Source organism: Mastigoproctus giganteus, chromosome 8 (genome assembly GCF_048544385.1).
Source record: "Mastigoproctus giganteus isolate SK-2022 chromosome 8, ASM4854438v1, whole genome shotgun sequence".
Lineage (NCBI taxonomy): Eukaryota > Metazoa > Arthropoda > Arachnida > Uropygi > Thelyphonidae > Mastigoproctus > Mastigoproctus giganteus.
The window spans coordinates 138486831-138500559 of record NC_143582.1 but is presented as its reverse complement, the minus strand read 5'-3'; the positions used below and the strand labels follow the sequence as shown (position 1 = coordinate 138500559).

The 13729-nt window shown below is 41.3% G+C and overlaps 1 protein-coding gene across 5 annotated transcripts in view; it reads left to right on the top strand.

Moving 5' to 3' along the window:
• The window catches only part of LOC150081850 (wings apart-like protein homolog), a 287626-nt gene that overhangs the window by 261755 nt on the left and 12142 nt on the right, over window positions 1-13729 (top strand). For all 5 annotated transcript variants that reach the window (XM_090378945.1, XM_090378944.1, XM_090378942.1 and 2 more), the window contains 2 exons: window positions 5257-5345; window positions 10235-10330. In XM_090378945.1, coding sequence (XP_090235071.1) covers window positions 5257-5345; window positions 10235-10330 — 185 coding nt within the window. The remainder of the gene's footprint in view (window positions 1-5256; window positions 5346-10234; window positions 10331-13729) is intronic.

Here is a 13729-nt window from a genome sequence, read left to right as displayed (position 1 = left end):
CTCCCCAAAGTAGGGTTGGTCTTCTCTCTCTCTCTCTCTCTCTCTCTCTCTCTCTCAAGTGAGTGATAGGCTCCTGGCGTTCTTCCTCACAGGACATGGCTCCATTTAGAGCCAAACTACATAACTAGGGCTAAAACAAGATCCTAACTGCACATGTGATGCCCCAGAGAATTGGAGCCACTTGTTATATGAGTGCCCAATGTATGACAACCAGAGAAGTCTGCTGATTTCTTGGATGATTTTCCTGCGTAATCAGAAAAATCTCATTACAGAAGATTATTATGAAGAATTTACAAAATACACAAAAGTCATATTTGAAACCAGGCAAAATAATCTTAGGGGCCACCTACATGGGGTGGCTCCTTTACCAAATCCACCTCCACAGCAGCAAAACCAATAGGCCAAAACTAAGGTAATCCTAACAGCGACTCCTTATCTCCCAGATTTTACAAGCTGTGTGCCCCTGGTTGTCCCCAGGGCAAGCTTGTTTATTTCCTGGACTTGACCAACCCAACTTAATTTCTGGGGATCTGTCTTATGTTTGTGTGAAGTGATAAGCCTGTGGGGGGGGGGGGGAAGAGAAGCAAATGATTCTGTATGTGCAGTGTTTGTCACACCATGTATTATGTCTTTGGTTGTAGAATAAGTGTGTGCCCTTCGCCCGAGCTGGCTACTGGATGTCAGGGAGCATAAATTTCTGCCCTCTTCTGCTACCCACTACTCTCGCTTGGTTCCTGGGTAGAAGACTACTTGTGGGGCATGCATGCATAAAAAAGACTTGGTGATTGAGTGTTTGCTGCAACCGATCGGGGCTAGTGCTGGCTGCGGGACATGCGGGTTGCCTGTGCTGCCTAGGTGAACCCCTGAGTGAATGTTAAGTGTTAACTTGGCCTGCACACACACACACACACAAAGTGTCATTCATACATTGAGCAGTGTAATGAGTGACATACTTTGTGTAAATAAGAATAAGTGTGATCTGTGCACTAATAAATATAAGGGGGAGGATCCTGCAAGCCTGGTCATATACACTGTGCTGCCACTTTATTAGGTACACCCCTGCTGTCACACAAATGGTTTGTCCCACGGCATTGCAAGTCACATGACTGCAGTTGCGGATATAAATGCAGCAGAACAAACTTTCTAGTATCAGTTAAGCATACAAACCGTAGCAAGAATGGGGAAAAGGAGTGGTCTAACGGACTTCAAACGTGGCATGGTAGTAGGAGCAAGATATGCTGGACAAAGCATCTCTGAAACAGCAGTTCTCCTGAACTTTTCATGCACCACAGTTTCAAGGGTGTATCGATAATGGTGCAATGAACAGAAAACGTCCTCTCAACGGCACGCCTGTGAAAGAAAATCGCTTGTTGATGAGAGAGGTCAGAGGAGGATGGCTAGAATTGTGCAAGCAAACAGATGGGCCACAATGTCGCACATCACATCAGAATACAACCTTGGTGCGCAGAACAAAATATCATAACGGAACACTAGTCTCACTTTGTCGCGAATGGGCTACAACAGCCGACGGCCACATCACGTGCCTTTGTTATCAATGAAGAACAAGAGAGCATGCCTCCTGTGGGCACAGCAACACCAGCACTGGACTATCGAGGATTGGAAAACAGTTGCTTGGTCTCATGAGTCGAAGTTCCTGGTGTGTCATGTTGATGCAAGGCTCAGAATTTGGCAAAAACAATATGAATCCGCGGACCCATCATGTTGTTGTTGTTATTTGGTTTTTAGAAACATTAGCAACTAAGGCCATATTGCTCCGAGAATATGCGGTGATCATTCCCTTGACCTTTCCGCATCCTCGGTATTTGGTGGTGACAGGCTCGAACCCCAGTCTAATCAAGAAGCGTGTGCTGCTCCTTCTCACCTGGCTATGGAGGCACCTACCCGTCATGTCTGGCGACTATCGTGCAAGGTGGTGGGGGCAGTGTTATTGTGTGGGGAATGTTTTCTTGGAACACGTTGGGTCCATTGATACCCATAGATTTACGTCTGAATGCCACATAGTACCTAAACATCGTTGCTGACCAAGTGCATCCGTTCATGTTGACAGTTTATCCTCAGTCAGATGGTTACTTCCAGCAGGATAATGTGCTGGTGCACAAAGCCTCAATCACTATGGAATGGCTCCAGAAACATGACAATGACTTTTCTTTGCTGTAGTGGCCTTGCTCAGTCCTTGGATCTCAATCCTATTGAACATCTTTGGGATGAGCTGAAAGGGTGTTCACTGCGAGCCTACACTGTTTAATCTCAAGGAACTGTGTGACACAATCATATCTGCATGGTACTCCATTCCTGTGGCACCTCCGTAGCCAGGTGGGAAGGAGCAGCAGCGCGTAGCACACGTTTCTTGATTAGACTGGGGTTCAAGCCCGTCACCACCAAATACGGAGGATATGGAAAGGTCAGGGAATGATCACCACATATCCCGGAGCAATATGGCCTTAGTTGCTAATGCTCCTAAAAACCAAATAACAAACAAACTCCATTCCTGCACGACATTTTCAGCATCTTGTTCAGTCCATGCCTAGACGAATTCGGGCTGTTTTGAAGGCTAAAAAGTGTGTGGGTGCTGTCTATATGAAAGAAGGGGTGAATGTGAGTGGAAGATGGATAAATGTTAGTAAAGTTATCGTTTGATATGCATCCTGAATAAACATCACAGAAAAAAAAAAAAAAAAAAAACCCTAAAATGTCCTGTTTGCTTGTATGATTAGCAAGTGTGTAAATGTGCACGGGAATTAGAAATGTATGTTGCATACTCATGTAAACAGGGTGCCTCCGTAGCCAGGTGGGCAGAAGCAGCAGTGCGTAGCACACACTTCTTGATTAGACCGGGGTTCGAGCCCGTGACCACCAAATATGGAGGATGCGGAAAGGTCAGGGAATGACCACCGCATATCCCTGGGGCAATATGGCCTTAGCTGCTAATTCTCCTAAAAACCAAATAACAAGCAAACATGTAAACAGGTGCCCCTCTTGCCTGTGCTGATGCAATGCTGACGCTGGTTTTGGCTAGTCTGGCCGGCTTGGGTTGCTTGCCACAACAACGAACATGGCAAAACCTCCCACATTGGGCAGCCTATTCCCTCCCCTTTCCCATACTTTTTGCCTATCCCCTTTTATCCCAAATTCAAACTGTAACTCCCATGCTCCCCTTCAACCCCCCGTTTTTACCTCTCCTCCAGTTTCTGTTTTGTCTTTTTATTCCCTATCGGGGCCCTTATTGGCAAGCTCAGGTGATGCCCAGGATTCAACGCTGCCAGGGTACTCATACATCTGCTTACCTACTACATTTGCTTTACCAAGTCCCCCCATTTCCACCCCCCGAGGTAGTAATGGGGGGACTTGGTTTCCAAGTCGTCCCATAGCTAAGAGGCCAGATGATCATAACAGCATAACCCAACACTTACACATACAGTCTGGCCTCTGCAGTGAATAGTGTGCATCACAGAGATACTATGCAGAGTTGTGGGAGACCCCTGGTGCCACTAGATAATTAACATTGTCATTATTGAATATAGAAGAAAATACTGCATCTTTTCAAACTATATTCATCCAGTCAACGAATCTGTACAACAGTCTGGAAGAGAAAGTGGAGTGGCATTTTACATAGCCTAGTTTATACTTAGGAAGGAGTTGAATTATTCTGCATGGGAGATCCTGTCTGACCGAACTAATCAGCGCTGTGAACAAAGGAACTAAATGCTATAAATAATTTTAGCATCCTGTATTTATATTTAAATAAAGCTTTTGATACTGTTCCACATGAATGACTTGCTGTACAAATTGGAGCAGTATGGTATTTGGGGCATGTTACTGCTTCGGATAAAGGAATAATGAGTAGCAGGGATGAGAGGGATCATTAATGGCCCGCTCGAGGTTAGGTATTGATTTAGGTATATCAAATTTAATGTCTAAATTTTCTGATGATACGAAGATGGGCAGCGTAGTTAATGCCACTACAAAGACTTGGATAAATTGAGCTTATAGGCTGCTTAAAAAAATTGTACTTCAGGTTTTGTCACTGAAAAATGCAAGCAGGGTGCTGTTATCTAAGCATGGAAATGTATGCAAGCTATAGCATTTATCAATTGCATACATTTGGGTAACAGCAATCCCAGAAAAACATGTCATTTGGTTGGTACCAAATTCAAGGTTAAAGTGTTAAATTAAAGTGTGTTAAATGCCTAATGGCACCAGAGGTTCCCCCCATCTCCGCGTTGCTTTCATTGTGAGTGTACCAGTTCACTGGGAAGGCCAGAGATTTAAAAGTATGTGGATCATGTGAGTGTGTTATGTTATGTACCGTTGTTCCTCTAGCCATTTAGCCGCTGGATCCCAGCTGAGGTCCAACGTTGCCCGCACTTCGCCCCATGGAGGCAGACCAGTAACCACTAGTTTAAATTTTCACTCTGGCAGGTCCTGCCACCTAGTTTCCTAAGATTTCAATGGCTAGGACCTATAAAAAAAAAAAAAAAAAAAAAAAATTGTATGGGGATATTGGGCTAGAATTGGAAATGCCAAAATGGTGGGCGAACAGCATAATTTAGATACGGTTATTTTTGGCGTGTGGGACATTTGCTTGCATACAGATTTGGGTAGGGAGAATGAAGATTGTCGGGATAAAGACAGAAGAATGAGGTCAATAGGGAAGACGACCTCGGGTGGAATCAGTGGGGCATGCCCATGCCCCACCAGAGGGAAGAGTGGGGTCAGCGAGGAGGTAGAAGTTTCCCACTACCAAATTCAAGGTAGTGGGAAACGTAAAAGACTGAATGGTGATTTTGCAGTCAAACATGGGAGAGTAGACAGGCTGCTGGGACAGTTTACAGGTTGCTAGTGGTATGTATGAATAGAATTTATTTACATATCTATTTTTAAACCTGTGTAACATGTCTTGGCACATAATAGCCTGAGGTGCTAATGTGCCAGTAAAATCATAACTATAATGACAATCATAATTTTAACCCCCCCCCCCCATATTAAAAAAAAAATCTATATGTGCATGCATCTTTCTAATAAAACCTGGTATTCAATAAAAATTTATTGGCCTAGACCATAATTTGGCTCTAAACACAGTTCCCATCAAAAATTATTGTACAGAGGGTATGAATTCTAAAATTAATGCCAAATAAAATAATAAACTGGGATTTATTAGAATAATGATTAATTATTTATATTTTATTTTTAATGTTTTTTTTTTCCCGCATTTAATTTTAACGATTTGTGTTTCAGCACTTCAGAAGGCCGGCAAACATATGGAACATAGCATTGTTGCAGCTTATATAGCTCTTTTACTGGGATATGTGATTGAAGGCAACCAGGTATGTACTGCTTCCACTAAATTCAATGGAAAGGTGACAAGATTAGCATTAATTAATTAAGATTAATTTATGCAGATATTTGTGAATAAATCTGTCTGTGGAAAGAAAGAAGTATGCGAATTATTCTCTTCTCATTCAGTGTCAAGTCAGTTACAGTTGCTTCTGTTTAATCTTAACTAGTTGTTATATTTGTGAATTAATGTTATTATAATTGACTGAGCATATTATACAAGATCTTTCTATGTTAGGATTAATTTTGATTTTTCATTTCATTTCAACTTAAAACTCTTTGTTGTAGGTTAGTGAAATTTAAAAGGTCCAGAGAATATTGTGTATCATGTTGTAAAAAAAAAAAAAAGCAAGGAGAAAAAAAAAAAAAAAAAAAAATTGACAAGTGTTTAAAGCATTACTTGATACTGTTGTGAAATGGACAAGCTATAACTACAAATCATACAAATCAATTGCATGTGAAAAGCATCATCAAACAATCATAATATATGACTGAGTCCCCCCCACCACATTCAATTATGAATGGGGGTAGTCAGTCATGTATAAGTGAGGTTGCATACTTTGAATTTTCATGTACTTTGAGACCCTACTATACATAACTACAGAATTATAGGGCACCTCCATAGCCAGGCTTGCATACAGAGTTGGGTAGGGAGAATGCAGGAGCTGCAGTGCGTAGCACATACGTCTTGATTAGACCGGGATCAGAGCCTGTGACCACCAAATACGGAGGATGCGGAAAGGTCATTTTAATATTAATTTTGTGTTTTTGTATGGGTGGCTCCTAGAACAGAAGTTCATCTCCGCCTCGTTGCTCTGTTCAGATTTTACAGACTGTCAAGGTAAGGCCAGTGTATGTAGTGTAAAAAAAAATAATAAAATAAAAAAAAATAAATAAATAAATAAAAATATTTTTTTTTTCTTTTATCCAATCCAAATCCCCACAGAATTATCCCATGTTGGATGAAGATAGATGAAAAGGAAGGCGAGAAAGAGGAGGGGGGGAGTTTTTCATCCATGTGTGCTCTGTAGTGTGATGTTGTGTTTTGGCCTTTTGGCTACCTGGAAGCAGTGATCACCTGGACGACTTCCTCCAGGCACTCGTCCCTAGCAGAAGGAGGGCAAGGAGGCCTCCCTGGGGAAAAGTTCCCAGGGAGGAAAGAAAAACTTGTATAAGATGAAGAGAGGGAAGAAGTAAAGAGGAGAAGGACTATCCCTGCCCAGGGAAGTCCCAATCCAGGATGGATTGCTAGAACAACAATGCAAACAAACAAAAAATAAATAAATAAAATAAAATAAAAAAATAAATAAATAAAAAAAAAATAAATAATAAATAAAATAAACATATAGTGCGAGAGAGGAGCTTTCCTGGTCTGGGGAGCCCCAGCCCAGATCAGAACACGAAAAAAAAAAAAAAAAAAAAAAAAAAGCTTAAATCCCACAACCTGGTCACGGAAAAGAATAGATCGTCGGGTCAGCAAGCAGAATGATGGGGGGGGAGAAAGAGGGATTTATTTTTATTATTATTATTATTAATTATCCACATGGGATGGATAGGAAAAGGCTAGCAGGAGAATGCTAGGGCTACTAGTGCTAGCAGATCAGGAGAAAAAGAGAGAGAGAGGGAAAAAAAAGAACTAATTTCTTCCCATGCAAGACGAAAGAAGTAATGAACAAGCAGCCATTAGTTATTTATTTGCAGAAGCTGCTAGGATGATCCTCCTTCTACGCTTGAATACCTCTGCCGCAAAGTGCTGTTGTGCACCTAAGTTCCTTTGGGATTGTACCAGGAGTTCTACTTGGTCAGGAGAAAATCTCGAAATTGCTGAGTGGAGTTGTTGTCTATGGTCCTCGTAGATAACACATTCAAAGAGTAGATGTTCCCAACTCTCGACAGACCCACAGAAACAGAGATCGGTATTTAGTAGACCTAGTTGGTGGAGTTTCTGGTTGAGAGGTCCAGTGACCAGAAAGGAGGTTTCCATGCTGATTGAGAACCACTTGTTGACCGCTTTGCTGGTTGCAAATGTGACATCCGGTATAAATGTTCTTGTAACAACACGTTTTGTCGTCGTGTCCCATCTTGTCTGCCAGAAATTGATTAGCTCGTTATAGCAACGAGCTCTTTCCTGTTTGGTATACTGTCCAGGTTGAGTTCAATATCCAGTATTTCAGTTGGGATTCTTTTCTTCAAGCAGTAGGCAAGTTCTCTATAGATAAGGAATAGATCCAGGGGGGTGTTTCCAGATATTACTTGCAATGCTGCAGTTGACACAGTTCTACAAGCACGATGGGTAGAAAGAATAATGCTTCTCTGGATGGAGTTAAGCTTCTGTTTGATTTTGCAATTGGTCGCTCGGTGAAACCACGCTCCTGCAGCATAGGTGGTGATAGGTAAGAAAGCAGCTTTATAGTATAATTGTAAGGTACGCTTAGAGAGACCCCAGTCGCTTCTGGAGATTCTGATAATTGAGGCAGAGAATTTTCTGATTTTTACATATAAATGTTGCAAGTGTGGTAAGAAGGATAGCCGGTGATCAATAACGACGCCAAGGACCCTGGTCTGTGTCACCAGGGAGAGCCGTATTCCGTCTATCTTGACCTGAGGGGGACACCGAAGATCCAGTTTAGTTTTAAAAATCTTCATATTTGTCTTGTGAGGATTGATGTGCAGTTGGTTAGTCTTAGCCCAGTTGGTAAGGTTAGTTAGTACTAGGTTAGCAGTATCTTCCAGAGCAAGTCTTGAGTGTCCGGAGACAACAATGGTAAGGTCATCAGCAAATGCGTTGGTGCCACCGTAGCCGGGTGGGAAGGAGCAGCAGTGCATAGCACACGCTTCTTGATTAGACCGGGGTTCGAGCCCGTCACCACCAAATACGGAGGATGCGGAAAGGTCAGGGAATGAACACTGCATATCCCGGAGCAATATGGCCTTAGTTGCTAATGCTCCTAAAAACCAAATAACAAACAAACAACGATCGCCAGTATGGATTCTGTCAGTGTCGTTCCACTGGTGATATTCTGGCTTATGTTACCCATTTATGGACAAATTCAATGGAAAAGTTTGGTGAAACACAAGCAGTTGCTCTTGACATCTGAAAGGCTTCCATCTTATGGTTTGCCAACTGTTTTTTAATTGTTTATCCAGTTTTCTCTCTGATTTCTTACTGAGGGTGATGGTAGATGGTCTCTGTCTTCTAACTTTTCCACCAGTGCTAGTTTCCCCCCCACTCTTTTCCTCTTGTATATTAATGACCTTCTTCCATTGACTGGAAATTCTATCCATAGTTTTGTCGATGATAGCACATTGCGTTCCACTTTCCATTTTGAGAAACCTTGCCCTGCTCAATCAGCTTCAACTTCTCGAATATCCGCTACCAATTCCTTAAATGCTGATCTCTAGGTAATTCTTCAGTGTGGCAAAGACAATTTAGTTGATCCTTCTAAAACTCAGTTTTGCTTTGCTCTTCTGCTCATCTTTGGTGACACTCCGATTTCTAGGCAGGATGATATTCCTGATTTCTAATCTGTCTTGACACAAGCACATTACAAATATTGCTTCCTCTATATCCAAAAAAAGCTTAGTTTTCTCTTTCGCTCTCAGTATTACTTTTCTTCCAAACAGCTGTTCACTCTGTACAAATTGCAAATCCGCCCTACTATGGAATATTGTTCCAACATCTTGGGCGGTGTGTCTCCAGAACTCTTCTCAGGCTCCTAGATTAATTAATGTCTCATCTCTAACAGAGTTTCTCCACTTGTTGTCTCCTAGACATACTGTTGCTGCATGCCTTTTCTACAGATACTTCCATGGGACTGTTCTTCTGAATTTTCTTCTATAATTCCCGCTCTCTCTTTCCGAACACATGCCGCCCCCGGCCAACATCCATTTACTGTCCAAATTCACAGAACCAACTTTTCATCTTCATAATTTATTCATTCAACTGCCGTTTTCTGGAACAACCTTCCTTCATACGTATTTCCTGAAAATTACAGTCACGGAAGTTCAAGTCTAATGTCAGCAAATATCTTCTTCCATCTTCTCAACCTCCAACTTAGCACGGTACTAAGTACTATATGTTCTAATTCCATAATTTGGGTTTTCATTAAAAAAAAAGATTACATGTATTCCACTCCCTCGTGGACAAGATCATCGATCCAATGCATCCTGGAATCAGAGACCCGCAGACCACAAAATACATCTAATCACTGCCCCAACCTTTGAGCAAGAGAATACAATAAGTCCTTATTTTAAAAACAATTTAAATGATTTGAGACGAAATAAATACATAGTGAATCCATACTCTTCATATTTTAAAAACTAATATTAAAACATAAAAAAATTAAGAATCCTATAAAATATTAAGAGATGAAGAATTTTGTACTTCACTGAAGTGGACGGGGCTTTTTGACTAGGGTCATGATCACAGGATGGGGCTTTTTCGATTCGGATGGATCACAGGATGGAGTTCCCATAACCTATTGCAGTTAATGATCGCCTGATGGTCTTGATGGAGACGTTTCTAGCACCTCCCTCGTTGAAGTCGGTGGTGATTTGTGCCACTGTCACTCTTGGGTCGGCGGAAACAATGTGTCAATGGTCACGTTCATCCAAAACCTTTTCTGCCCACACGCTGTCCATGATGAGATGTTATTCCTGATGCACTCTACCATTCTTTGTGGATGTAGTGTATCTATATACCTGCCAAGCAGTGGGTTCATCTACTAGCGAAAGTGGTGACAGCGTCGCATTGCCCAGGAACCAGGTATCCCACGAATTCTGTCCTTTCAGACAATATTATAATGACCCTGTTAGTTATCATAATCCCATGTTCTTAAAGTCTTATTAAATTTTGATGTATTGATAATTTTTAATGCAGGTGTACGCTGATCTTCTTCGGGACCACATGCCTGATGGAAAGTTTGATGTCATGATTGAAGTGCTCAGAAAGTTCCTCAGCTTTGTCAGCCTTACAGTAAGTAATATTTTGTATACAGTAAATAAAGTGATGAATCTCTTTTCAATGTTTTTTTAACCTGTTGAGGATTGTATGTGTAAATATACAATTTCCAACTTAATTTCTATACGATTCAAAGCAGCTAAACATAAATATTGACACAAAATCTTCTAGAATCGGCTGCCACTTAATTGTAGATGCAGTTTTAATAGATGGCATCACAAAACTAGTTTTGAAAATTAGATTGCAAAGATTGTTGGCCATTGCTGTCCAGTTTGGATTTGGGGGAAATAATATCTTGTGTTTATTATTATTATTATATTATTAGCTATACGGTGCAAGGAAGCCTTATGCTGCACCAGCCAAAAAAAAATTCCCGAATTACCCTGAGAGAGAGAAAAGTAGAAGAGAATCACCAAGAAAGAGAAGAATGATTATAGCTTAGGACCCTGGGTGTGCTAAGCCCATACTCACCAGATGTGAGCCCCTTGGGTTAATGATTACAAACTTAAATTTATATGAACTATCATATGTTTATATAGAACTATGGGCTGTTAGTCAATTTTCTCACTAAAGTATCATTTGTTTCTAACTTAAATTTAGTAAATTGTTAGCATTAGCAATAGTAGAGACATAAGATGGAAGAGAGCAAGCTTATACAGTATCACCCAGAAAAAAGCACTAACACTTCCTATTTCACCCATCCATTCACTCTAAAAGTCTGTTCCAGCAATCAACTAGCTGCTGGCTAAAGGCAGATTTATGCACATCTATTCTAGAACTGTCTTTCCTCAATTTGAGTTCATGTCCCCCCAGGTTCGTAATCTGACCAAAAGGAAGAATACTATCAGCATTGAGCTTGCTCAAGTAATTCAAGGCCTTGTACACCCCCATCAGATTACCTTGCAGGTGCCTAGTTTCCAGATGCTGCAATTTGCAGAACTTGAGCCTTTCTTGGTAAGAGCACCCCCCCTTCATTCCCCTTTTCTGTATGTGTGCTAGCAACTCTATATCCTTCTTAAAATGAGGCCTCCAGACCTTTACGTAGTATTCAAGGTGTGTCCTGGCCATTGCCATGACCATACAAAGGGATAACACCTCCTAATACCTGCTACCAAAATTCCTGTATATCACTGATAAGATCCTATAACCTGCCCTGGCAGCCTCTGCCAGGTCTTTTTCACTCTCCACTACCCTGAATGTAGTAGTAGTAGTAGTAGTAGTAGTGGCACATGATGCAAGAAAGCAAGTGTAGGAGCTTATGCAGCATCAGCCAAAAAAAAAAAAAAAAAAAAAATCATCACGCCATTCCCTCCAAATGCCTGTCCAGTTCCTCCTTAAATTTATTTAACCTATCAACTTCCACAACGACAGATGGAAGTTTGTTCCAGCAATTAACCACCCGCTGGCTAAAGGCAAATTTCCGCACATCTATTCTACATCTGTCCTTTCTTAATTTGAACTTATGTCCCCGTAGGTTCGTAATCTGAACAAGTGGAAGGATCCCATCAGAATTCAGCGTGCTCAACCCATTCAAGGCCTTATAGACCTCAATCAGATCACCGCGCAGGTGCCTAGTCTCCAGCCACTGCAATTTGCAGAACTTAAGCCTCTCTTGGTAAGAGAATCCCTTCATTCCCCTCACCAATCGTGTTGCTCTTCTCTGTACACGCTCAAGCAAATCTACATCCTTCCTAAAATGAGGCCTCCAGACCTGTACGCAGTACTCAAGGCGTGGCCTGACCATTGCCTTATACAGAGGGACAATCACCTCCTTTTCCCTGCTAGCAAAATTCCTATATATCATTGACAAAACCCCATGACCTGCCCTAGCAGCCTGTCTGCATTGCTCAGAAAACTTCATATCTGACTGCACAATTACTCCCAGGTCTTTTTCATTTTCTACCACCTTAAGTGTAGTACCACACAGTTGGTACGTTTCTCTGGGGTTACTTCTACCCATATGCAGTACTTTGCATTTGTCAAGGTTGAACTTCAGTTGCCACTTCTTAGCCCATCTGCCCAAATTATCTAGATCCTGTTGCAGTAGCACACTGCCATTACTGTCATTAACAACCCTGCCAACCTTTGTGTCATCTGCAAACTTCGACATTAAGCCTGATATACCTTCATCAATATCATTGATAAATACACAAAACAACAGTGGACCCAACACCGAACCCTGTGGGACTCCACTAATAACATTAGTCCATGAAGAGCAGCACCCATTGATTACCACCCTCTGTCTTCTCCCACTTAACCATCCTTTTATCCATTGTAGCAACTTACCCTTAATACCATTCTGCTCCAATTTGTACAGTAGTCTTTCATGCGCAACAGTGTCAAAAGCTTTCCTGAAATCCAAGTATATGATATCAAAATTATTTTTCGCATCCAGTTCCTTTGTGACCACATCATAATAACCAATCAAATTTGTCAGACAAGACTTTCCCTTAACAAACCCATGCTGTGTTTGAATTATTGCTGCAGTCTTGTCTAGATGATCCTGCAATGCATCTTTAACCAGTGACTCCATTATTTTACCCGGAACAGAAGTTAAACTAACTGGTCTGTAATTACTCGTGTCACCCTTCGATCCACCTTTGTGAATTGGGGACACATTTGCACATCTCCAGTCCGTGGGAACCTCCCCTGAGTCCAAGGATGCTCTCATAATTATGGCTAAGGGTTTGCTTAGTTGCTTTGCCGCCTCCTTTAAAATAACTGGATAGATCCCATCCACCCCAGGTGCTTTTCTTATGTTTAACTTCAACAATTTCTCCTCCACTTTGCTCTCAGTTATTACAAAATCATTAAGCACACTGCTACAATTTGACAACCTTCTGCCATTTTCACACCTTAATAATTCCTCATGTGTGAATGTAGATGCAAAATACTCATTCAGTTTGTTTGCTATCTGAGCAGGATCATCAACAGTCGAACCATCGATGTCAAGTGGACCAATCATATTCATCCCCTTCCTTTTAGAGTTTATATAAGTAAAGAAATCCTTGCTGTTTTTCTTAGCATCCTTTGCCAAAGATTTCTCGTAATCCGCCTTCGCCTGCCGAACCTCCTTTGTGACCTGATTACAGACTAGCTTATATCTGCCACAGGCTTCTGCGTCACCTGATAATTTATATGCATCCCATGCATTTTTCTTCTCTGTCACGAGTCTCATTAGTTCATTTGATAACCATTTAGGCCTAAACCTTGAACGATATTTCTTAATCGGTATATAAAGTCTAGTAGCTTCCACGATTAATTCCTTGAATGCTTCCCACTTAGAATTTACTGTTGGTAACATCGTCAGTTGATCCCACTGTACAGAATTTAAAAACTGTCTGAGACCACTGTACTCCCCTTTACGGAAGCAAAAACCCTTTCCTTTACCCCTGACGGTAGTTACCTCTTTGA